General features: G+C 46.1%; 1 protein-coding gene and 1 non-coding gene across 2 annotated transcripts in view; both read right to left on the minus strand.

The window, feature by feature from the left end:
* Positions 1–27,590, minus strand: part of LOC106566952 (chemokine-like protein TAFA-5) — a 65,089-nt gene that overhangs the window by 23,915 nt on the left and 13,584 nt on the right. Inside the window, exons 2-3 of the mRNA XM_045693335.1 lie at positions 13,068–13,217; positions 6,670–6,797 (exon numbers count right to left, since the gene is read on the minus strand). Coding sequence (XP_045549291.1) covers positions 6,670–6,797; positions 13,068–13,217 — 278 coding nt within the window. The remainder of the gene's footprint in view (positions 1–6,669; positions 6,798–13,067; positions 13,218–27,590) is intronic.
* On the minus strand, positions 19,203–19,257 carry LOC123726255 (U7 small nuclear RNA). Its single transcript, XR_006758646.1, has one exon. It is a non-coding gene; the product is annotated as a U7 small nuclear RNA (small nuclear RNA).

The raw sequence follows: 27,590 nt of genomic DNA on the forward strand, positions 1-27,590 counted from the left end.
GAATCTCTCAGGTTTTGACCTGCCATTTGAGTTCTGTTATACTCACAGACGCCATTCAAACAGTTTTAGAAACTTTAGGGTGTTTTCTATCCATATATAATAAGTATATGCATATTCTAGTTACTGGGTAGGATTAGTAACCAGATTAAATCGGGTACGTTTTTTATCCAGCCGTGAAAATACTGCCCCCCTAGCCATAAGAGGTTAACCTGTTAGGGCTAGGGGGCAGTATTGACACGGCTGGATAAAAAACATACCCGATTTAATCTGGTTACCACTCCTACCCAGTAACTAGAATATGCATATACTTATTACATATGGATAGAAAACACCCTAAATTTTCTAAAACTGTTTGAATGGTGTCTGAGTATAACAGAACTCATTTGGCAGGCAAAACCCTGAGACATTTTCTGACAGGAAGTGGATACCTGATGTGTTGTATTACCTTTAAACCTATCCCATTGAAAAACACAGGGGCTGAGGAATATTTTGGCACTTCCTATTGCTTCCACTAGATGTCACCAGCCTTTACAAAGTGTTTTGAGTCTTCTGGAGGGAGATCTGACCGAACAAGAGCCATGGAACGATGATGGCCCATTAGACACCTGGCGCGCGAGTTCATGTTGGGTACCCTCGTTCCAATACGTTATAAAAGAGTATGCATTCGTCCACCTTGAATATTATTCATGTTCTGGTTAAAAAGGCCCTAATGATTTATGCTATACAACGTTTGACATGTTTGAACGAACGGAAATATATTTTTTCCCCTCGTTCATGACGAGAAGTCCGGCTGGCTTAGATCATGTGCTAACAAGACGGAGATTTTTGGACATAAATGATGAGCTTTTTTGAACAAAACTACATTCGTTATGGACCTGTGATACCTGGAAGTGACATCTGATGAAGAGAATCAAAGGTAATGGATTATTTACATAGTATTTTCGATTTTAGATCTCCCCAACATGACGTCTAGTCTGTATCGCAACGCGTATTTTTCTGGGCGCAGTGCTCAGATTATTGCAAAGTGTGATTTCCCAGTAAGGTTATTTTTAAATCTGGCAAGTTGATTGCGTTCAAGAGATGTAAATCTATAATTCTTTAAATGACAATATAATATTTTACCAATGTTTTCTAATTTTAATTATTTAATTTGTGGTGTTGACTTGACTGCCGGTTATTGGAGGGAAACGATTTCCTCAACATCAATGCCATAGTAAAACGCTGTTTTTGGATATAAATATGAACTTGATAGAACTAAAAATGCATGCATTGTCTAACATAATGTCCTAGGAGTGTCATCTGATGGAGATTGTAAAAGGTTAGTGCATCATTTTAGCTGGTTTTATGGTTTTGGTGACCCTGTCTTTGAATTGACAAAACATTACACACAACTCTTGTAAATGTACTGTCCTAACATACTCTAAATTTATGCTTTCGCCGTAAAACCTTTTTGAAATCGTAAAACGTGGTTAGATTAAGGAGATGTTTATCTTTCAAAGGGTGTAAAATAGTTGTATGTTTGAAAAATTTGAATTTTGACATTTATTTGGATTCAAATTTGCCGCTCTTGAAATGCACCTGCTGTTGATGGAGTGCACCACGGGTGGGACGCTAGCGTCCCACCTAGCCCATAGAGGTTAATGTTACCGCTACCGTCTCTTATGACCGAAAATAACTTCTGGACATCAGGACTGCGATTACTCATCACGGACTGGCAGAATCATTTTTTTCCTTTAAGTACAAAATAAGTTTAAAAACAAGTTACAAACAACGCAAATGAACTAATAAAAAACATAATAGGTTGGAGGCACGTAAAACGTCTGCCTTCTTTCCGGCGCCATCTTACTGAATATTGAATATAGATTCAATGGTTGTAAAGATGGGGAGAGGTCTAGCCGTAATAAAGAGATGCTCTGCTTTTTTGACACCACACTCAAAAAAGCAAGTTCTGCAGCCTCTAGTTTTGTCTAAGCTTGATTATTGTCCATTCGTGTGGTCCAGTGCTGCAAGGAAAGACCTAGTTCAGCTGCAGCTGGCCCAGAACAGAGCGGCATGTTTTGCTCTTAATTGCAATCAGAGGGCTGATATAAATACTATGCATGCCAATCTCTCTTGGCTAAGAGTTGAGGAGAGACTGACTGCATCACTTCTTTTTATAAGAAAAATGAATGTGTTGCAAATCCCAAATTATTTGCATAGTCAACTTACACACAGCTCTGACACACACACTTATCCCACCAGACATGCCACCAGGGGTCTTTTCACAGTCCCCAAATCCAGAACAAATTCAAGAAAGCGTACAGTATTATAGAGAGCCCTTATTGCATGGCACAACGCCGCGAGGTGTAGGAACCAATATATACAGGCAGTTAGGAAAGCTAAGGCTAGCTTCTTCAAACAGAAATTTGCATCCTGTAGTACAAACTCAAAAAAGTTCTGGGCCACTGTAAAGTCCATGGAGAATAAGAGCACCTCCTCCCAGCTGCCCACTGCACTGAGGCTAGGAAACACTGTCACTACCGATACATCCACAATAATTGAGAATTTCAATAAGCATTATTCTACGGCTGGCTATGCCTTCCACCTGGCTACCCCTACCCTGGTCAAAAGCCCTGCGCTCCCCACAGCAACTTGCCCAAACCTCCCCCACTTCTCCTTCACCCAAATCCACATAGCTGATGTTCTGAAAGAGCTGCAAAATCTGGACCCCTACAAATCAGCCGGGCTAGACAATCTGGACCCTTTCTTTCTAAAATTATCTGCCGAAATTGTTGCAACCCCTATTACTAGCCTGTTCAACCGCTTTCGTATTGTCTGAGATTCCCATAGATTGGAAAGCTGCCGCAGTCATCCCCCTCTTTAAAGGGGGAGACACTCTAGACCCAAACTGCTACAGACCTATATCTATTCTACCCTGCCTTTCTAAGGTCTTTGAAAGCCAAGTTAACAAACAGATTACCGACCATTTCGAATCCCACCGTACCTTCTCCGTTATGCAATCTGGTTTCAGAGCTGGTCATGGGTGCACCTCAGCCCCGCTCAAAGTCCTAAACGATATCATAACCGTCATTGATAAGAGACATTACTGTGCAGCCGTATTCATCGATCTGGCTAAGGCTTTTGACTCTGTCAAACACAACATTCTTATTGGCAGACTCAACAGCCTTGGTTTCTCAAATGATTGCCCCACTTGGTTCACCAACTACTTCTCCGATAGAGTTCAGTGTGTCAAATCGGAGGACCTGTTGTCCGGACCTCTGGCAGTCTCTATGGGGGTGCCACAGGGTTCAATTCTCGGGCCGACTCTTCTCTGTATACATCAATGATGTCGCTCTCGCTGCTGGTGATTCTTTGATCCACCTCTACGCAGACGACACCATTCTGTATACCTCTGGCCCTTCGTTGGACACTATGTAAACTAACCTCCAGATGAGCTTCAATGCCATACAACTCTCCTTCCGTGGCCTCCAACTGCTCTTAAATGCAAGTAAAACTAAATGCATGCTCTTCAGCTGATCGCTGCCTGCACCTGCCCGACCGTCCAGCATCACTACTCTGGACGGTTCTGACTTAGAATATGTGGACAACTACAAATACCTAGGTGTCTGGTTAGACTGTTAAATCTCCTTCCAGACTCACATTAAACATCTCCAATCCAAAATTAAATCTAGAATTGGCTCCCTATTTCCCAACAAAGCATCCTTCCCTCATGCTGCCAAACATACCCTCGTAAAACTGACCATCCTACCGATCCTTGACTTCAGCGATGTCATTTACAAAATAGCCTCCAACACTCTACTCAACAAATTGGATGCAGTCTATCACAGTGCCATCTGTTTTGTCACCAAAGCCCCATATACTACCCACCACGGTGACCTGTATTCTCTCATTGGCTGGCCCTCGCTTCATACTCGTCGCCAAACCCACTGGCTCCAGGTCATCTACAAGTCTCTGCAAGGTAAAGCCCCACCTTATCTCAGTTCACTGGTCACCATAGCAGCACCCACCCGTAGCATGCACTCCAGCAGGTATATCTCACTGGTCACCCCCAAAGCCAAATCTTCCTTTGTTCGCCTTTCCTTCCAGTTCTCTGCTGCCAATGACTGGAACGAACAGCAAAAATCTCTGAAGCTGGAGACTCTTACCTCCCATTGATAATTTGTGTGAGATTGAGGCCATCAAGCTTAGATTGTAGGATGGCCGGGGTGTTAAGCATGTCCCAGTTTAGGTCACCTAGCAGCACGAGCTCTGAAGATATATGGGGGCAATCAACTCACATATGGTGTCCAGGGCACAGCTGGGGGCAGAGGGTGGTCTATAGCAAGCGGCAACGGTGAGAGACATGTTTCTGGAAAGGTGGATTTTTAAAAGTAGAAGCTTGAATTGTTTGGGTACCGACCTGAATAGTAAGACAGAACTCTGCAGGCTATCTCTGCAGTAGATTGCAACACCGCCCCCTTTGGCAGTTCTATCTTGTCGGAAGATGTTGTAGTTAGGGATGGAAATTTCAGGGTTTTTGGTCTTCCTAAGCCAGGATTCAGACATGGCTAGGACATCCGGGTTGGCAGTGTGCTAAAGCAGTGAATTAAACAAACTTAGGGAGGAGGCTTCTAATGTAACATGCATGAAACCAAGGCTTTTATGGTTACAGAAGTCAACAAATGAGAGCACCTGGGGAGTAGGAGTGGAGCTAGGCACTGCAGGGCCTGGATTAACCTCTACATCACCAGAGGGTCAGAGGAGGAGTAGGGTAAGGGTACGGCTAAAGGCTATACGAACTGGTCGTCTAGTACATTCGGAACAGAGAGTTAAAAGAGCAGGTTTCTGGGCGCAATAGAATAAGTTCAAGGCATAATGTACAGACAAAGGTAAGGTAGGAGGTGAGTACATTAGAGGTAAACCTAGGCAATGAGTAATGATGAGAGAGATATTGTCTCTAGAGATGTTTAAACCAGGTGATGTCACCGCATATGTAGGAGTTGGAACTAAATGGTAGGTTAAGGCATATTAAGCAGGGCTAGAGGCTCTACAGTGAAATAAGACAATAATCATGAACCAAGACTGTAATGGACAAGGCATATTGATATTAGGGAGAGGCATGCGTTGCCGAGTGATCATAGGGGTCCAGTGAGTGGTTGGGCTGGTTGGAGACACGGCGATTCAAACAGCTAGCAGGCCGGGGCTAGCAAGCTAGCAGAAAGGCCTTAGAAGGACATCGCAACAGAGGAAAGTCTGTTTTAGCCTCCGCGTGCGGTGACGTCGATGGACCAGTCGTGATGGATTAGTAGGATTCCGAGTAGCAGAGGGGTCCAAGTCCAATTGGCAAAATAGGTATAGTGGCCCAAGAAATTGGCCGATGGATCTATTCAGCTAACAGTCCAATATGCTCTAGACAGCTAGCGGGCCGCGGATAGCAGATGGGCATTCAGGGGACATCGCTGCATATGGGCCAGTTGAGTACCCCTCGAGCAGGTGATGTCGGTAGTCCAGTCGTGAAGGATCGGTGGGGTTCCATACCCCGTACCGGCAGTATAAGGGGTCCGGGATTTGTAGCCCAGGAGTGGCTGATGGACCTCTTCAGCTAGCCGGGAGAATGGGCCTAGCATGGGCTAGCTCCAGGCTAATTGGTGCTTGCTTCGGGACAGACGTTAGCCAGGAGTAGTCACTCGGATTGCAGCTAGCTAGCTGCGATGATCCGGTGAAAAGGTTCAGAGCTTGCAGTAGGAATCCAGGGATATGGAGAGAAAATAGGTCTGGTATGCTCTGGTTTGAGTCGCGTTGTACAAACTGGTGAGAGCTTTCCGAGCTAAAGGTTAGCTGATGACCGCTAGCAGTGGTTAGCTACTAGCTAGTGAGCTGGCTAGCTTCTGTTGGGGGATTCCGGTTCAGAGGTAAATAAAAATACTTTAGAAAAAACAGATCCACACCACATTGGGTGAGGCGGGTTGCAGGAGAGTATTTTGAAGTTGAGGTTTACAAAAATATAAAAAAGATATGCGAAGAAAAATATATATACATGGGACACGACAAGACAAAGGACAAAGACGTCTGACTGCTACGCCATCTTGGATGTATTTGGGACGTCTTCTACTGTGGATCGCTAAAATATCCAAATGATCACATCCTCAATTCAAATATTATGGCCACATTATCAGTGTAGCCTGTTATCGTCTGGACTAGTTGAAATATCTTCACATGTAGAAAACGTAACTGTAAATTTTTTCTTTATTTTTTATTACAGGGGGCAGATTAAAAGCATCCCATCCAAATCGTCCTCTGGAATAATAGATGTTCTGGGGCAATAAATAGGCTACATAACCAACTAGTCCCGTGCAAATAGGGCTATAGCCTTAATAATAACTCCAGCATGATTTTGGCATTTCTTGCAGTAAAATGATACACCAAATGTAGGCAAAATGTGGACTTGGGAACAGGAGAAATATGATTTATTTATGCATGCACACACTCTCTTTCTCTATGTTTCTCACTTATTGTATCATAATTGTGTATCAAAGTAATTTACAACCAAATGATAACAGCACAGATACAGATCCACATTATTCAAAATCCATGTAAATTCCCCTTTTCTCCATTCCTGTTACAATGCTAATGGGAAGTTGCATGCTTCAATATGTACTCCATACATGACTCTGTAAGGCTACGTCTTACCATGACTGTCTTGATGTGGCCACTGGCTTTGGTACAGGTCCAACCAGAGCGGTTGAAGAGGAGGCCACACATCTCTCCCTCCAAGCAGGGCGCCATCTCACACCACTGTCTACTCCTCACGATACGCACTGAGGAGACAGAGAGAAGGGAGAGAGAGACAGCGAGACAGAGAAAGGGTGGGACCAAGAGTTAGAACCAAGCTCGATTGAGCTACTGTATATCCACCTTTAAATTCATACTTTAGTGCATTTTAACAGTAATAAAAAGCAGAGAGCAAGGAGAGTATGAGAGAGTGAAGAGAGAGAGAGAGGCGGGGAGAGAGATGATAGACATCTAGATAGAGGAAGAGAGCGAGAGAGAGTGAAAGAAGTATTTCACAATCAGGGGTTCTTGATTAGATCCTTGAATGTCATCAGTCTAGACGTAATGTAATGATGGCCACTCTTGTGCTCTCTGTATAATCTGTCCGGAAAACAATAAATTACCATTAGCCTTTGTTGACACTAATTAACACTGATTGTTCCTCACACTGGGTGTGTGTGTTTGTGTGTGTTCAAGTCGGCTCAAAGATTAAATCGGTCCTCTCAGGACCTGGCATGAACTATTGTTCATTTCGGTTTATCAAAAGGTCTTTCTGACTTTATGATGGTGGGCAAATTGAAAGAGAGGGACTAGGTCCTCTCTAGGTTTCTTCCTAGGTTTTGGCCTTTCTAGGGAGTTTTTCCTAGGGAGTTTTTCCTAGCCACCGTGCTTCTTTCACATGCATTGCTTGCTGTTTGGGGTTTTAGGCTGGGTTTCTGTACAGCACTTTGAGATATCAGCTGATGTACGAAGGGCTACATAAATACATTTGATTTGATTTGATTTTGACTACAGTGGCAAATGTCCCCAATGAGAGTGAATGAGTTTGTGTCCCTAGTGATTGTGACATGATGTCAGTAAAGGATAACCCCTTGTCCATGTTTTCAATAATTGGGTGTGTCAGGTTGGCCCTTTGAGCTGGATACTGCTGTCCTGTATAGATCTGTCATTCCATGGGACTTAGCATGGTCGTGCACACACATGCCAGTATGCACACCAGCACGCACACACACAGAACAATGGCTGACTGAACACCAACTGTTTTCCAATACCATATTAGAAATAGGAAAGGGTAAAAAAGGGATTCAAAGACCACATAGGCCTAGCTTTAATGAAAAAAGCATTCAAATTTCCCTTTAGCTTACTGCTCAATTCCTTCATCTGCTGAAAAAGCCCAGCTATCCAGCCCGACACTCCAATTTCCCTCTGCGAATTGGATTGTCAGCACGATCCATCAGACATAACAAAGCATAGATTGATCAGTCATTCATAAACGTAGCAGTGAGTATATTATGTGACAGCCAGAGCTGAGTTTTCAAAGTGTGCATCAGAAGGACCAACAGAGCGCTATAGCAAAGCCTGGCTGGAAGATGGACTGAATCAGCTGGGTCGTGTCCAATAGGAAAATAGGGGTAAAGTAGTCACATAGGGAGAGCTGTGACACCTGTCATCATGTCATCACGGCCCCCCACCCAGACTGCATTTAACTGTCATAAATGCCATTATCGAGGCCATTTCTTTAGTAGGTGACATGAGAGGTCACCATGTGGGAGAAGAGGGTGCTCAAGATGATAGTTTCAAGTTTTAATGTCACAGGCACAAGTACAGTGAGGTGGGGGGGGAGCAGGAGAAAATGATAGAAAGAGAATGTGAATAACCATCAAACCATGAAGTCCTCTACATTTCCATTTACCTCCACAATTAAATTTACAGGCAAAGTTCCCAAATCCACTACGGTAACACAAGTAGTGATCAATTGCATTTGCGCTGTGGTGGGTATTTCCTTTCGACAGCACCACCCTTCACTACAACTCTATGCTGTAATTCCATTAAGAGATGTAATGATAGAAAGCATTCCCGTTCTCCATAGTGGCAGCCACTGAGCAACAGGTCCCTGTTTAATGGACTGGCTATTAACGGCGCACGAGTTCTGCGACAGGCAGCCAGTAGGGGTGTAACAGTACATGTATTTGTACCGAACTGTCCGGTACAGGGACTTTGGTTCAGTCTGCACTGTCAACCTGAAGGAATAAATTAAACAAATATTTACCAGATAAACACTACACTGCATTGTAGGCCTATGCCTTTTGAGTAAAACAGCTGAATTTATAGCCTGATTTTTTTCAGGCTATTATGGTAAACAACTAAATCTTATGCGCACACTCAAATCTTGATTACTGCAATTCAACCTCTTGGCTTCTTGAATGGAGACCAAGTTCTTATGGTCCGTCCAGATCACGAAAGGATGAGGTGCCCCATCCAACCATTGTCTCCACCGCTCAAGGGCCCACTTAACTGCCAAGAGCTTCCAGTTTCCTACATCGTAGTTGCGTTCCGCTGGCGAGAACCACTTGGAGAGAAAGGCACAGTTTCTTGTCCTCCTCGTTCCGCTGTGAAAGGACCGCCCGTGCTCCGGTATCCGAGGTGTCCACCTCTACCACGAAGGGACGGGTAGGATCAGGATGGATGAGGATGGGTCCGGAGGTGGAACGTCCTTTGAGCTCCCCAAACGCCCTGTCAGCCTCGGGGGTCCAGCAAAAATGGTTCTGGGACTTGCGGGTTAGGGCCGTGAGAGGTGCTGCCAACGCAACAAAGTTGCGTATAAAACACCTGTAAAAATTGACAAACCCAAGGAATCGCTGAACTTGTTTGAGTGAGGCTGGATAGGGCCAGTCGGCGACCGCCTCACCTTTACAGGGTCCATTTGGATGCCTGCGGTAGACATAATGTGGCCCAGGAAAGAAACTTTGGATACATGGAACTCACACTTCTCTATCTTGATGTATAGTTGACTCTGCAGTAGGACTTGGTGGACGTGCAGGATGTGTTCCGAAAGGATCTTGGAGAAGGTCAGGATGTCGCCGAGGTAAACAAAGACGAACCGATTCAACATATCCCTAAGCGTGTCATTGACCAATGCTTGGAAGACTGCCTGTGAGTTCGATAATCAGAATGGCATGACTAAATACTCATAGTGGCCACTTGGGCAGTCTTCCATTCATCCATCTCCCTCCCTGAGTCTCACCAGATTGTAAGCGTTGCGGAGGTCCAGTTTGGTGAAGAATTGGGCCCCATAGGCCAACTCCAAGGTGGTGGACATCAGGGGAAGGGGGTAACAATTCTTAATCGTAATCCTGTTCAGCCCTCTGTAATCGATGCAGGAACGCAGAACTCCATTCTCCTTTCCCACGAAGAAGAAGCCTGCAGCAGCTGGGGATGTAGACGATCGAATGAAACCTGCCTCCAGCGACTCCCGGATGTAATTGTCCATGACTGTTGCTTCAGGGGTCGAGAGGGAGTACAGACGGCACCGGGGAGGGGTAGAGCTGGGTAGGAGTTTTATAGCGCAGTCATATGGATGAGGAGGGATGGTGGCGGATTGCCTCTTACTGAAGGCCTCCCGGAGGTCGAAGTCTTTGGGAGGGAGAGGGGAAAAGTCTTAGTCTTCAATGGATGCCGGGAAAACAGCGAGGCTCTTGGTGGGGGTCTGAGGCATCTAGTCTGACAGTTCTTACCCCAGTCTAGTAGATGTCCCGTGGACCAGGAGTATAGTGGGTTATGTAGCACTAGCCAGGGGTACCCTAGGATAAGGGGGTTCTCGGGGGCAGTAATCAACAGAAAATGAAGAGTCTCAGAGTGGTTCACCCCAACCTGCAGTGGAATGGGCTTGGTCTGATATTCCACCTGGCCGGAGCCGATGGGGCGTCCGTTGAGGGCTTGAATCTAGAGGGATGGGTGATTTCACGCAGGGGATTTGTAATTCTCTGGCGAAGTCTTGGTCATTGAAATTATCCGCGTCCCCGGAGTTCACGAAGGCTTGAATGTGGTGCTGACAGTTATCCCAATAGAGGGTTGTGGGTAGTGTCAGACGGTGACCGGGTAGCTGGGGTCTAACTGCACAGCTTGTCCAGGTGAGCCCCGGCATTTCCCGTCAACTCTGGGCATGTAGAACGGAGATGGCCAAGACCTTCGCATTAGAGACAGCAGCCGCCGCACATGCACCTATCATGTTCCTGTGGGCTCAGACTTATGCGTCCCAGCTGCCTGGGCTCCTAATTGCTGGGCTGGGGGGCTTGGGGTGCTCTGGAAACCGGAGCGTTTGGTGTCAAAAAGGCACTGTCTCACACGTTCTCGGATGCAGTTGTCAATCCTGATGTCCAGCATTATCAGGGACTCGAGGTCCTCTCCCAGTTCCCGAGCGGCCAGTTCATCTTTGATGGAGTTAGACAGACCCTCTCTGCGGCGAGGGTGCGGAACTCAATGGCGAAATCAGCCACTTGTCTGGACCCTTGGCGGAGGTTGAACAGTCTGCTTGCCGCTTCTCTTCCGCCGACTGCGTGGTTGAAGACTCGTCGCAGCTCGGCAGTGAAGGCTAATATGGAACTGCAGGATGGTGGCTGCTATTCCCACACCGCCGTTGCCCACGCAAGGGCCTTGCTCGAGAGTAGAGAGATGTTGTAGGAGATCATGGCTCGATCGGTGTGGAACGAGGAGACGGTAGCTCTAACACCAGAGAGCGCTGAGTGAGGAACCCCCCCTTGCATCCTCCCAGCTGGCCGTCATAGCACTCGGGGGCTGGGATCTTGGGTTCACGGTGCAGGTTCCTTGGGGGAACTACGGCGACGCTTGTAGCACTGGGCGATGAGACTTGGGCATTGGCTCCTCCTGGGTTGGGCCATGGTTAGAGGTAATCTGTAAGTGTCCGAAGGGTCTCCGATATTTGGGAGAGTTGTTCTTGCTGCAGCCCCAGCAGTGTTCCTTGGTGGGTTTTAGCATTCTGGATCTGGGTGATCTCTGCTGGGACCATGTTGAGGCAGAAGCTTACTGTGACGTGGTGAGGTTGGACCCAGGAGCAGAGGAGAGACCAGACGAGGAATCAGTGGTTAAGGATGAACATAATACTTTACTGAGAAATGGTAGTTGCAGGATCACAGATACTTGAAAAACAACAAACACCAAGTCTCAAAAATTCACTCAGGAAAAGACCACACACGATAAACAAGTCAAGCTTCTGCAAAGGACAACAGAATACGCACCTCTTTTAACAGGGAAATCATAACGAGTAAATGGGACACACCCGAGTGTCGTTAATTTCTCTAGGATGGTCTCTGGTTATGTTCAAGGGCAGAGGTAGGGGGTGAGCATCTAAATTTTTTCTAGTATTACATTGTTATTTGATTATTGAATTGTTTGGTTTTGCGTTTGCAAGAAAGGCATTACACTGTACTTGTGCATCTGACATTAAAACTTGAAACGATCATCCTGAGCACCCACTTCCCTGTGGCTCAGTTGGTAGAGCATGGTGTTTGCAACGCCAGGGTTGTGGGTTCGATTCCCACGGGGGGGCCAGTACAAAAAAAAATAATAATAAATGCATGAAATGAAACCTATGCATTCACTACTGTAAGTCGCTCTGGATAAGAGCGTCTGCTAAATGACTAAAATATAAAATATGTAGTGACCTCTGACGTCACCTACTAATGAAATGGCCTCGATAACCGCATTTTCGACAGTTAAATGCAACGAAACATTATTTATAAAAAGCAATCTATTAATATGGTTTTTGAACTCTATAATTTGTTTACAAGTATGATAGCTGTACTTTTAGTTTATGGTTGGCACAGCTTGTTGGCCATTAGCCAATCAGCATTTCCCAACGAGTTCAAATCACATGAATGCATCCGACTGGTATGTAAGACTTCACAACTGGTAAATTCCCACCTCCCACATTGTTACAAATGCAGCATCAGAGTGAAAACTTGTGAGGCCCAACATAACAATCTGGTCACAACAGACAATGCAAGGAACATTGTGAATGCTGAACATTGGCATTTAATTTTCCCTATGTACTGAAACCGAACCGTGACCCCAAAACCGCAATACGTACCAAACCGTGGGTTTGGTGAACCATTACAACTCTAGCAGCCAATAATAATCAATTTCCTTATTCTAGAATCATAGTTCTCTCTTAGTTAATTAGCATTGCCGGAGCCAGAGACAGTATTACAAAGATTATGTGGTACTAGATACACCAGATATGTCCTGTTGTTTATGTACTGCAGAGCAGTGCGGACTGGGGCAGGGGGGTGGTCAAGTGTGGTTGATCTCCATGTAAGATGAAGATGATCATGGAGAGATACTGCTAGGGTTGCAAAATTCCTTATTTTTCCAGAAATTCCAGTTGGAAGATTCCTAGAATCAGGAGGGGATAAGCATGAAATCCAAAATCCTCCAATGAGGATTTCTGAAAAATATGTGGATTTTACCTGAATTTTATAACACTAGATACCGCCTTAACCGCAATTGTTGACACTCACCTTCGACGCAGGCTGGCCTGGCCTTCGTGGTGCCAGCGATCTGGCCTCTCCTGCAGGCACAGCGGGCAGTCTGACGTGCGATGGTGCATCTTGGCACGCTGCTGTCTCTGTTGAGCATCACAATCTCACAGGTGCCCACAGCCAACTGGCCTGCAGAGACAACAAAGGGAGAGTCCATTACATTGTCTGTCTTCAATGGCATCCTACATTCCTTATGCAGTGCACTACTTTTGACCATTGAATTGAATAAGATGCCATTTCAGACACCGTCTATGTTACATTACAGTCATTCAGCAGAAGCTCTCATCCAGACCTGCATTCAAATAGTATTTGTTTTCTTTCAAAATACTTCAGCTGCACATGATTGAGCTGCCTGGCACAGTGGAATCAATGGAATAGTACCTTGCTCAATTTTAGGTCATAGGTGCTTCTTTATGTCTTTGCCAGAAATGAAATATTAGGATGAACAAGGTTGCTCCATGAAGGTTAACTTTCAGCTCTACTCCCTGGCTTGAGGCAGTATTTCACCTCATCCCACAATGAAGTTCAAACAGGAAAATAAATAGTGGGGGTACGCAGTACCGGTTAAACGTTAATACTATTACATTACCAAAGATGGTTAATTTCGTTCAAAAGAAAGCAATAGGCTCTGATGAAGGCCAAGAGGCCGAAACGTAAGCTTGAATAAAAAAGTGATACTAGCAAGAGCAGGTAAAAAAAATAATCAACATATGTAAATTGTTACCATGCACCTGCAACAAGATAGCTCAGATGTGCGAGCGTAATTTTTTGTTGTTGAAATGTTGAACGTAATACACACACACACCAACATAAGATGTACCAATATCATGTAAAAAATGTTTTATTACAAACAAGAAACACTTTTCAATTAGAAAAGAAATCCACTTTGGTTTTAAAAAAAGGACTTGACCGAAAATAAATAAATAATAGTTATAAATAAAAACTACTACCACCACCACAGAAGCTTCGCTATTCGCCATCTTCCGAGTTGTTTTGTTTTGTTGTTTGCTTGGAGATCTAGCTTTCAAAACTCGCAGCCCCTCTTCCAATGCATTGTGTGCATCCCCATATCTAATTGATCAGCTATTGTCAAAGCCGAAACGATTATGACATCCGGGCATTTAAAGCATCCCCGGGTAATGGAAGCAGGTTCTTTTTAGTCATTGTAAAGAGAAACTCGACAGTAAAAAGCATTAACATCACAGTAGATACTACATAGCCGGTTCCAAGCCGAGTCCATCTGCTCCCGCTCAAAGGAAACACAATTGAATACCTTGGCCAACAACCAATGAGGCCTGCCAATAAAACTATGCGCATCCAATCAGCTACATATTTCCAATATCATGTACTGAACACATGCATACCTTTTTAACCAGGTGTGCATAATAACATGCTGCTTATCTCTCAAACACTACATAAAGTATACTTAATTTTCTAAATGTCACATACTATAAAACTTAATTTTTTTTGCATACTCAAACGGCCTACTATTTAGGACGCAAGTATGAGTATTCTGACACAACATAGTCACACACACCTCCCCTCCACACATCCAGCAAGTCCCCCACTCCTGTCAGCAGTGTGCTGGAGGTTACAGCTGTGCCATTTGATATCAATGTTCTCCCCATGATTCAACAGCAACCAGATGTGATAAGCCTAGAGGAGAGAGGGAGGAGGGAGAGAGCGATGGAGGGAGAGATGGAGGGAGACAGTGCAGAGTATTACAGGCTTCTTAATGTGCCCTAAGCCACTGCAGCCCATTCCATCACGCAGAGCAGGAGTTAATTCATATGACAGGGGGTTTCCGTCACTTGGTGGCACGGAGAAGCGTAGTCTCGCCTCTATTTCAGATTATGAAATGCACTTACGGCGGGCCACAGAGTGAGGGATGGCAGAGGGGGTCGCCCACGTTCTGGTTTCCATCACAGACGACATCTACAGGCGCTGGCACCCGCTACTGAGTAGAGCTCTACCCAGGCAAATGACCTTATCACTGAGTCACACACTCGAACGTACCCACTTACAGAGATGCATGGATACATATATACACACACACACACACACACACACACACACACACACACACACACACACACACACACACACACACACACACACACACACACAAACCTCAAAGTGAATTCACAGTTCAGTGTGATTTCAAATGTGCAATATGTTTGTGTAAACTTATTGTATGACTTTTAAGTTTCAATAATTCAATATTCTGTAAATACTGTATACTCCAAGCAAAAGCTATGGGATCAAAATTTTTTTTTAACTATGGCTTAAATTCTGATATTTTTATTAATGCACATATTTTTGTTATGACCTGGCTGGCTGCAGCTCAAACTAGCACTATGTAACTTAATCTGCATGTGTGACAATATCTTAGTCTCATTCCTATGTTGAAATCATGTGAGTCAGCAATGTAGTTGCAGTGATGTTATCTAAAAGTAAGACAATCAAAACCACACATCCGCAACCAGAAGCTCTTTCTGAGTTGATGAATATGTGACGTTATCTAAAAGTAAGACAATCAAAACCACACATCCACAATCAGAAGCTCTTTCTGAGTTGATGAATATGTGATGTTATCTAAAAGTAAGACAATCTAAACCATACATCCGCAACCAGAAGCTCTTTCTGAGTTGATGAATATGTGACGTTATCTAAAAGTAAGACAATCAAAACCACACATCCACAACCAGAAGCTCTTTCTGAGTTGATGAATATGTGATGTTATCTAAAAGTAAGACAATCAAAACCACACATCCACAACCAGAAGCTCTTTCTGAGTTGATGAATACAGTAACTTGGATAATATACAGTGCCTTTCAAAAGTATTTAGAACCTTCTATTTTGTCTTGTTAATAAATACAAAATGCATAACTAAAATATAGTAATTGAGTAATTATTCAGCACCTTTTTTTAGGCAAGCCTAAATTAGTTCATGAGTAAAATGTGGCTTAACAAATCACATAATAAATTACATGGACTCACTCTATGTGAAAAAATAGGGGTTGACATGATTTTTGAATGACTAAGCCTTCCTCTGTCCCCCATACATACAACATCTGTAAGGTACCTCAGTTAAGTATTGAATTCTAAGCACAGATTCAACTACAAACCTTTGCGAAAGCCTGATAAAGAAGGGCAGCACACATGAAGAAAAAAACCTATAGTATACTATAGAAGTATTACTATATTTAGATACTATATTATTCACTGTAGTGTTTTTTGCGCAGTGGTTGTGCAGAAAAAATATATACACTACCGGTCAAAAGTTTTAGAACACCTACTCATTCAAGGGTTTTTCTTTATTTTTGTAATGCCCTGGCCATAGAGAGGGGTTTTTAGTTCTCTATTTTGGTTAGGCCAGGGTGTTACATGGGTGGGGGTTCGATGTTTATTTTTACCGGACAGAACTGTTGCTGGTCGTTTTGTTTATTTTGTAGTGTTCATGCGATTCATTAAATCCTTTATGATGAACACATCCTCTGCTGCACCTTGGTCTCTTTCTGACGACGGCCGTTACAGAATCACCCACCAACAACAGACCAAGCAGCGGAGGAAGGAGAAGCACCAGGAGAGGGGCAGTATGGACTCGTGGACCTGGGAGGAGATCAGAGCCGGAGTGGGCCCATGGAAGAAGGCAAAGGAGGACCGGGAATATTACAGTGGAACGCCAATAGCGTTCAAACCGGAGAGGCAGCCCCAATCATTTTTTTGGGGGGGGCACATGGACAGATCGGCGGAGCCGAGGACGGAACCAGAGCCAGTCGGGGTAAAATTGGAGGGTGAGCAAAGCAGAGACTGTTAAGGAGTTGATGGGTAAATTGGAGGAGAAGAATATGAGAGAGCTATTGTGTTGGTGTTTTAGGCACGGCATTCGCTCTGCAGAGCGTGTCCTAGAAATAATGTCACCTGAGTTAGTACTTCATACTTGTCCTGAGGTGCGTGCTAGCCGTCTGGTAAAGACAGTACCAGGCCCACGCACCAGGCCTCCAGTGCGTCAGCCCAGTCCTACTCGTCCTATTCCTGCTCCTCGCACTAGCTCTGAGGTGCGTGTATCCAAACTGGCACTTCCAGTACCAGCACCACGCATCAGGCTTCCAGTGCGGCAGCCCAGTCCAACTCAGCCTGTTCCCGCTCCCCGCACTAACCCTGAGGTGCGTGTCCCCGAACTGGCACTTCCAGCACCACGCATTAGGCTTCCAGTGCGGCAGCCCAGTCCAACTCAGCCTGTTCACGCTCCCCGCACTAACCCTGAGGTGCATGTCCCCGAACTGGCACTTCCAGCACCACGCATCAGGCCTCCTGTGGGTCTCTCCAGCCTGGTCTATCCTGTGCCTCCTCCCAGGACCAGGCCTCCAGGGGGTCTCTCCAGCCTGGTCTATCCTGTGCCTCCTCCCCGGACCAGGCTTCCAGGGGGTCTCTCCAGCCTGGTCTATCCTGTGCCTCCTCCCAGGACCAGGCCTCCTGTGGGTCTCCCCAGCCTGGTGAGTCCTGTGCCTGCGCCCAGAGCCAGGCCTCCTGCATGTCTCCCCAGCCTGGTGAATCCTGGGCCGAGCCGCCTGAGCCGCCCGCCAGTCCGGAGCCGCCAGAGCCGCCCGCCTGTCCGGAGCCGCCAGAGCCGCCCGCCTGTCCGGAGCTGCCAGAGCCGCCCGCCTGTCCGGAGCCGCCAGAGCCGCCCGCCTGTCCCGGAGCCGCCAGAGCCGCCCGCCTGTCCGGAGCCGCCCGCCAGCCGGGCGCAGCCAGAGTAGCCCGCCAGCTGGGCGCAGCCAGAGTCGCCCGCCAGCCGGGCGCAGCCAGGGTCGCCCGCCAGCCGGGCGCAGCCAGGGGCGCCACCTAAGTGGGCTAAGCCGAGGGTGGAGCGGGGTCCACGGCCCGCACCAGAGCCGCCGCTGTAGGAAGGCCCACCCGGACCCTCCCCTTTAATGTCAGGTTTTGCGGCCGGAGTCCGCACCTTTGGGGGGGGGGGGTATTGTAACGCCCTGGCCATAGAGAGGGGTTTTTAGTTCTCTATTTTGGTTTGGCCAGGGTGTTACATGGGTGGGCGTTCTATGTTTATTTTTCTATGTTGGTTTGTTTGTTTGGTTGGCAGTGTTTGGCTCTCAATCAGGAACAGCTGTAGTTCGTTGTTGCTGATTGGGAGTCATACATAGGCAGCCTGTTTTTCCTTTGGGGTTTGTAGGTGATTGTTTTCTGTTTAGTGTGTAACCGGACAGAACTGTTGCTGGTCGTTTCGTTTATTTTGTAGTGTTCATGCGATTAATTAAATCCTTTATGATGAACACATCCTCCGCTGCACCTTGGTCTCTTTCTGACGACGGCCGTTAAAATTTGTACTATTTTCTACATTGTAGAATAATAGTGAAGACATCAAAACTATGAAATAACACATATGGAATCATGTAGCAAACAAAAAAGTGTTAAATAAACCAAAATATATTTCATATTTGAGATTCTTCAAATAGCCACCCTTTGCCTTGATGACAGCTTTGCACAATCTTGGCATACTCTCCAGGTGAAGCTCGTTGAGAGAATGCCAAGAGTGTGCAAAAATAACATCAAATTGATCCGAATTACAGTGTAGACATTGTAAATGACTATTGTAGCTGGAAACTGCTGATTTTTAGTGGAATATCTACAGAGGCCCATTATCAGCAACCATCACTCCTGTGTTCCAAAGGCACGTTGTGTTAGCTAATCCAAGTTTATCATTTTAAAAGGCTAATTGATCGTTAGAAAACCCTTTTGCAATTATGTTAGCACAGCTGAAAACTGTTGTGCTGATTAAAGGAGCGATAAAACTGGCCTTCTTTTGACTAGTTGAGTATCTGGAGCATCATCATTTGTGGGTTTGATTACAGGCTCAAATGGCCAGAAACAAAGGACTATCTTCTGAAACTCGTCAGTCTATTCTTGTTCTGAGAAATGAAGGCTATTCCATGGGAGAAATTGCCAAGAAACTGAAGATCTGGTACAACACTGTGTACTACTCCCTTCACAGAACAGCGCAAATTGGCTCTAACCAGAATAGAAAGAGTGGGAGACCCCGGTGCCAAACTGAGCAAGAGGACAAGTACATTTGCTGCCTGAGTCGGGAATTGTTTGGGCTTTCTCATCGAGGAAACCTACTGGACAAATACTAAAAGCACAAATTGTCCATAACCTGTAAGTAGTTGGGACTGGGATCTGAACAGCTATGTTCAGCACTACTGCTATTTTCTACAACATGTAGGAAACACCAATATATGGTCTTTACTTGGCATGTAGGTTTCTCACTCATGGGTGGCAAAAATTGGGATATTGGGAAGGGGAATTGGTATAGTAAGCACAACACGATCGAGGGATCCCACAGTGTGTCGTATAGTATTCTATAGTATACTACATAATTCTATAGTAAGCACTACATGATCGAGGGATCCTACAGTGTGTCGTATAGTATTCTACAGTATACTGCAAAATTCTACAGTAAGCACAACATGATCAAGGGATACTACAGTGTGTCGTATAGTATTCTACAGTATACTGCAAAATTCTACAGTAAGCACTACATGATCAAGGGATACTACAGTGTGTAGTATAGTAATAAACAGTATACTACACAATTCTATAGAGGGCTTGCAGTTGCGTCACAAATCACCTAGCAACCACACCAGGCACCATTTTGGAAGACCAAAGTCAGTCTGTTGGAAGTTCTCCAATTATCCACATGGCTGGCTGTGTTTGCTACCACCGGAAACTTCAGGAAGATTCTCCATTATTTAGTTTCTCTAAGGACCCTGAAAACGGAGGCAGTGGGAGAACCTATTCAAGTAAGTAAATACTATATATTTTGAAAATGATAAAAAATAATGTATAAGCTTGCTTGCTACAGAAATGTACTGTTGACTAACCCAATTCCGTACAAATTTGCAGAACCACGGCATTCAAACGAGGCTGCAATGAAAACTAATGGGACTGTCGCGACTGTGTTGGCATCAAAATCTGGGGTGTGAACTACGTTTCTATTCAAGCGTTGATTAACATGGTAATGACCCCATAGTATTGGAGAAAAGTTGAAAAAACTGACCCCGCTGATGCTGTACGTTAAATTGTGATGTGTCATGACGTAACGTACAGCACACATAAAGCAACTCATTCTGTGTCGTACAGCCTCTCTCCACCAGGTGTAGCGCTTCGCTCGCAGATAAAAATAAGAAAGGGACAGGGTGAGGGGGGTTTCCCCACAAGCCGTTTCGCTTACATGCTGACCAGACCGGACACGTCGCGTGCGCGAGTGTCGCAAAATACATTTAGAAATCCATGTTATTCAATTATTGCACCCACACTGCTCGCTCGCGCCAACGAGCGTCTGCAAATGCCAAGGGCTAAAATAGAACTCCTTTCTATTTCTGACGCAGATCGCGCTGTAAGTCCTGCCTCTCCCATCTCCTCATTGGTTTATAGAAGCAGGTACCAACGTGCCATCTCCTCATTGGTTATACCCACGTGGGTGATTGAAAGATGAAATGTTTTGCCGGTCATCATGGTAATATTATGAAAGTTTAGATGCCAATCACCATGTAAATTCAAAGATGAAAAAGCCTGGAAGGAGGAGAGATGAGTAGAAACGATTCGGTTGGCCGTTTTAAGTGTGGATTAATTGGCGGAGTAGAGGACCTTGTGCATTTCAGGTAAAATAACAACTCCATGTTTATATCCCAGGACAAATTAGCTAGCAACAGCAAGCTAACTAAATAGGACAAATTAGCTAGCAAGTGCAAGCTAACTAGCTAAATTGCCATTCATGTTTAATGCTTTTCGACCTGTTCCCAAATTAATGTCATTGGTTCAGAGTTTGTTTTGATATTTTAACCTGCGTGTCGTGATCGTGTTTGGTGTAGGGGGACAAAATAAATGTATGCACGATGGTGCATGCGCACAGCCGGTTTGGGTTCCGTGTTATCTTCCCCTTTCCCTATCACGCACAAGGTTCCGCTTCCCCACCCATCATTTTTAAAAAGACCTGACGGAGCTCATTGCCTTCTTCAATCATGCAGAGACAGGGGAAAGGGGAGAAATTGTGCTTTACAATGGTATTCATATTACAGTTGACCTGGAAGTATTACGTTTTTTGGGCGCTAAAATAAGGTCAATTGTGCGTTACAGCGCGATGTACAGAAGTGTGTTAGCTTACAGAGTGTACAGGCTAACTCAAATGAGCTGCTAACGTAATGTTCACTAGTTAGATAACTTTACATACTGTATGGCAAGCTAAGTTAATTAAATATCACCAGCTTGCTAACTTCATATTAGCTAGTTAGCTAGCTATTGATGTATTTATCGTTGTAACTGTAAATGCATTTGTAGTTAGGTAACGTTAGCTAGCTAACAGCCATGGAGCGGGTGAAAGGATTATGTAGCAGTTCCAGCTGTCAGAAGGGAGAATATTATTATTATATTATTTAACATTTATTTAACTAGGCAAGTCAGAGTAGGCTACTCTGGATAGGACGGGTACCTTTGTGGGAGGATATTTTGAAAATATTATCCAGTTCCCTAGTGAGAAAAAGTGAGGACAGAGAGATATAGCAACACAATATTCAGTACTGTCTAATTTGAGTATAATGTAGCCTGTTACTTTTGTGATGTTTTCTGTCCTCAGATACAGAGATCTGTAAAACCTTGTCTGCAGATGAAGAGGTGTCCCAAGAGAATAAGGGTACATCCTTGTATACCATGGATTATATGTGAAACTATGTTAGCACATTTTGTGAACAGTTTAAAAGTTTCACACAATGTATAAACCTATTACTGTCACAACATCCACAGAAGGGGGCGCCTCTCCTCGGTCGAGCGGCGCTCGGCGGTTGTCGTCGCCGGCCTACTAGCTGCCACCGATCTGTGTTTGTGTCTATTAGTTATGTCTGTTTTTGTTCACACCTGTTTTGTGTTTGTCATTAGTGAGGGGGGTTATTTAGTCTCTGTGTTTAGCTAGGATTTGTGCGGGATTGTTCGTTGTTACGTGTGGTGTTGCTTATATTATGTAGGCATTAGGGTTGCCGGGCTGCGCCCCGTCTGCCTTCTGAGCGGAGCTTCTTTTTTGTCATTTTTCCTGACTATTGTGCTCCCAGCCGTATGTGAAACTTAACCGTGGATTTATTAAATTAAGATTGCTCCAACGGACCTCAGTCTCCTGCGCTTGACTCACTCCTCAAACTGTTAATTCCGCTCGTGACAGAATCCCGCACCACTTATGGAGTCAGCAGGGACAGGAACATTATCAGTGGAGGAACAAGTCGGCCAACATGCCAGCCTCCGCCAGCGACTGGGCACGGCCATGGACCAGGTGCTGACCCGATTGGAGAGCGGGGAGCGAGTCGCTCCATCAACCCCACCAGGACCAATTCATCACCCTGCGCCCCTACCGAACCCAACCGAACCCAGTACAAGCGGGATACGGATAATGGCTCCCAGGGAGTTCGATGGGACGGCCGCTGGGTGCAAGGGGTTTTTGCTCCAGTTGGACCTGTACCTGGCGACCGTCTGGCCTTCTCCCTCCGATGAAGAGAGGGTGAGCGTCCTTGTCTCGTGCCTCACGGGTAGAGCCCTGGAATGGACCAACGCCGTCTGGGAGGGCCCAGACTCAGCAAAGGGCAACTACCCAGAGTTCGCTCGCCGCTTCCGGGCGGTATTCGATCATCCCCCGGAGGGCAAGGCGGCGGGTGAGCGATTATTCCATCTGAGGCAGGAGACGAGGAGCGCTCAGGACTTTGCGCTGGAGTTCCGGACTCTAGCCGCCGGATCGGGGTGGAATGAGCGGGCCCTGATTGACCACTACAGGTGTAGTCTACGTGAGGACGTCCGCCGGGAACTGGCTTGCCGGGACCATACCATCACTCTGGACCAGTTGATTGATTTGTCCATCAGGCTGGACAACCTGCTAACTGCCCGGGGACGTTCCGATCGGGGCCTATTCATTCCACCTCCCATCCCTCCTGCTCCAACGCCCATGGAGCTTGGAGGGACCGCTGCTAGGAGGACCGGAGGGGGGGGCCTCTCCTGCACCCACTGTGGCCGTAGAGGACACACTGCGGACCGGTGCTGGAGAGGTTCTCCCGGGAACTCAGATGTCAGGCAGAGCACTCCATCGACCCCCCCCAGGTGAGTCAGCACCAGCCTCACCCAGACCCCCCTGTCGACCACATGTATGTCTCTTGTTTTCTTCCCTGGTTTTTCCCCTCACTCCCAGTATAAGGCACTAGTCGATTCAGGCGCAGCTGGGAGTTTCATGGACCGAAGTGTTGCTGATAAGTTAGGGATCTCCCTGGTTAAACTGGACAAACCCTTCCCCGTGCACGCGTTAGATAGTCGACCACTAGGGTCTGGCCAAGTGAGGGAGGAAACAGTGCCACTGGTCATGGTAACGCAGGGGGGTCATGAGGAACGTATCAGCCTGTTCCTTATTGATTCCCCGGCATTTCCGGTGGTGCTGGGACTTCCCTGGCTAGCCTCTCACAATCCTCTGATTTCATGGGGGCAGAGGGCTCTTAAGGGGTGGTCGAGGGAGTGCTCAGGTAGGTGTATAGGAGTTTCCATCGGTGCAACCACGGTGGAGAGTCCAGACCAAGTCTCCACTGTACACATTCCCTCTGAATATGCCGATTTGGCTATCGCCTTCAGTAAAAGGAAGGCGACTCAATTACCACCCCATCGACAAGGGGATTGTGTGATAAACCTTCAGGCTGGCGCGGCCCTTCCTAAAAGTCACGTGTACCCTCTGTCGCAGGAGGAGACAGTGGCAATGGAGACATACGTCACTGAATCCTTGAGACAGGGATACATTCGGCCATCTAAATCACCCGTCTCCTCAAGTGTCTTTTTTGTGAAGAAGAAGGGGGAGGCCTGCGCCCGTGCATTGACTATAGAGGTCTAAATTCTATCACAGTGGGGTTCAGTTACCCACTACCTCTCATTGCTACGGCCGTGGAGTCATTTCACGGGGCGCGCTTTTTCACCAAACTAGATCTCAGGAGCGCTTATAACTTGGTGCGTATCCGAGATGGAGACGAGTGGAAGACCGCATTTAGTACCACATCGGGCCATTATGAGTACCTCGTCATGCCATATGGGTTAAAGAATGCTCCCGCTGTCTTCCAATCCTTTGTGGACGAGGTTCTCAGGGACATGCTCGGGCAGGGGGTGGTGGTGTACATCGATGACATCTTGATCTACTCCGCCACTCGCGCCGCACATGTGGCTCTGGTGCGTAAAGTGCGGCTGATGGAGCATGACCTATATGTCAAGGCTGAGAAATGTGAGTTCTTCCAACAAGCCGTTTCTTTTCTGGGATATCGCATTTCCACCGACGTGCCCCGTCTGCCTTCTGAGCGGAGCTTCTTTTTTGTCATTTTTCCTGACTATTATGCTCCCAGCCGTATGTGAAACTTAACCGTGGATTTATTAAATTAAGATTGTTCCAACGGACCTCAGTCTCCTGCGCTTGACTCACTCCTCAAACTGTTCATTCCGCTCGTGACAATTACAACATGGAGCAGGCCAATCCTGCTGGGTGTGCAGGCTTCTGTTTTAGCCCAGCACTAGCACACCTGATTCAATGTATCAAACCAAATTAGTTAATAATCAAGTGCACTATTGCTGGGCTGGAACAGAAGTCTGCTCCCCCAGTAGATCAGGGATCGGTGGAGCGAGGTTGGCCACCTCTGGTATTGACTTTTTTTTGTTCACCTGAAATTATGCTTTAGTAATAATAGCTTACATGTTACTAAAATGTCTAACCTTTACATATGAGTTAGCTTACTTGTACACTTTGAAATTATACAAAATAGTGTTGATTCTTTGAAGTGAAGTGTTTAGACTTGTTTTAATTGTTAACTTAACTATTATTCAAGATGAGCTAGTGTTGATGATTCATGATTCATCACAGATCACAATCCTGCAATAAAGAGGGGAAAGAAATCTGTCTCAAATCTGTTTGTTTTTGTGTTGTATTCTCAAATGAACATTACATTTTTGTTCAGTCATAAGCTCTTCAATTAGTTTTATTTGATAGACTGAAACAATTGTGACAATCAGCCATGTGAACCCATTTTGCAGCTGATGATGGCATGCAATGCCAATGCACCTATAGGCCTACAGCAGTGGTTCCCAACTCCAGGCCTTGAGTACCCCAACAGCACATATCTTTGTCGTAGCCCGGGAAAAACATACCTGATCCAACTTAGAGGGCCTCATGATTAGTTGACAAGTTGAATCAGGTGTGTTTGTCCAGAGCTACAATAAACTGTACTGTTGGGGGTACTCGAGGACTCGAGTTGGAAACCACTGGCCTACAGTATGATGGCATTAGCCTTATGAGCATTTGCAATGCACCCCTTGACATTGTGCATCTGAAGCAGAGAATAGCTTAACTCACACATTGTTTACATATTGTTAAGCTCTTTGTTCTCAATTTAAAAACCATACCAGTTGTCACGCTCTGACCTAGGAGAGCTGTGTTTTTCTGTTTATTTTAGGTCAGGGTGTGATATGGGTGGGCAGTCTGTTTTTTTTGTTTCTATGTTTTGTTCTTGTTTTCTAGTTCTAGGTTGAGTTTTGATGATCTCCAATTAGAGGCAGCTGGTTCGTGTTGTCTCTAATTGGAGATCATATTTAAGTTGGGGTTTGTCTATGGGGTTTTGTGGGTAGTTGTTTTCCGTTTTGTCAAGTGTACCTGACGGAACTGTTGGCTGTCATTTTGTTTTTGGTTAAGTGTTTCATTAAAGACAAGTATGAGCACTCTACACGCTGCGACTTGGTCCCCTTTATACGACCCGTGTTACAGAACTACCCACCATGATTGGATCAAGCGGCATGCCCAGGCAGAAATGGACACCTGGTCACATAAGGAGTGGACGGAGAGGAGAAACTGGCCAGGTAATCGAGCGATATCGGAGCCTACCCGGGGCATACGCGTAGTTTGGCTAAGGCCAGGGGTGAGGCCTGAGTCAACTCCCCGTGCTTATTGTGGTGAGCATGTGCCTGCCTCTCGCACTCTCTCTCCAGTGCGCCTCCATAGCCCAGTATGTCCTGTGCCTGCTCCTCGTGCTCTCCCTCCAGTGTGCCTCCATAATCCAGTATGTCCTGTGCCTGTTCTTCGCACTCTCCCTCCAGTTCGCATCCATAGCCTAGTACGGCCGGTGCCTGCTTTGAGCACTCGGTCCTCAGTGCGTCTCCCCAGTCCGGTGAGACCGGTTCCAGCTCCACGTACAAAGCCTCCAGTGATAATCGATGGTCCGAAGCCTGTAGAGATGATCCATGGCACTAAGCCTCTAGTGATGATCCATGGCCCAGAGCCTGTAGGGATGTTCCATGGCACGAAGCCTGCAGAGGTAATCCATGGCCCGGAACCTGTAGAGATAATCCTTGGCAAAAAGCCTGGAGGGATTATAAATGGTCCGGAGCCTGTAGGGATAAACCATGGCACATAGCCTGTAGGAATAATCCATGGTCCGGCACCTGTAGAGATAATCCATGGTACGAAGCCTCCAGTGATGATCCATGGCGCGGAACCCGTAGAGATGATCCATGGCATGGAGCCAGCAGCAAAGGTCACTAGTCCGGAACCTATTATGACGCCTCCCAGTCCGGAGCCTCCGGCGACGCTTCTCTGTCCGGAGCCTCCGGCGACGCTCTTCCGTCCGGAGCCTCCGGCGACGCTCTTCCGTCCAGAGCCTCCGGCGACGCTCTTCCGTCCGGAGCCTCCGGCGACGCTCTTCAGTCCGGAGCCTCCGGCGATGATCCACGGTCTGGTTCCTCCGGACACACAGAAGCGTTGTCTCTAATTGGTCCCCTTTATACGACCCGTGTTACATAAGTTTACATAAACTCAATTAGTATTTGGTAGCATTGCCTTTAAATTGGTTAAATTGGGTCAAATGTTTCAGACAGACTTCCACAAGCTTACCACAATAAATTGGGTGAATTTTGGCCAATTCCTCCTGACAGAGCTGGTGTAACTGAGTCAGGTTTCTAGGCCTCCTTGCTTGCACACACTTTTTCAGTTCTGGCCACACATTTGCTATGGGATTGAGGTCAGGGCTTTGTGATGGACACTCCAATACCTTGACTTTGTTGTCCTTAAGCCATTTTGCCACAACTTTGGAAGTATGTTTGGGGTCATGTCCATTTGGAAGACCCATTTGCGACCAATCTTTAACTTCCTGACTGATGTCTTGAGATGATGCTTCAATATATCCACATCATTTTCCTACCTCATGATGACATCTATTTTGTGAAGTGCACCAGCCCCTCCTGCAGCAAAGCACCCGCACAACATGATGCTGCCACCCCAATGCTTCACGGTTGGGATGGTGTTCTTCGGCTTGTAAGCCTCCCCATTTTTCCTCCAAACATAACGATGGTCATTAGTGGCTTCTTCCTTGCTGAGCGGCCTTTCAGGTTATGTCGATATAGGACTCGTTTTACTGTGAAGCATTGGGGTGGCAGCATCAT

Source organism: Salmo salar, chromosome ssa13 (assembly GCF_905237065.1).
Source record: "Salmo salar chromosome ssa13, Ssal_v3.1, whole genome shotgun sequence".
In the NCBI taxonomy this organism is placed as follows: domain Eukaryota; kingdom Metazoa; phylum Chordata; class Actinopteri; order Salmoniformes; family Salmonidae; genus Salmo; species Salmo salar.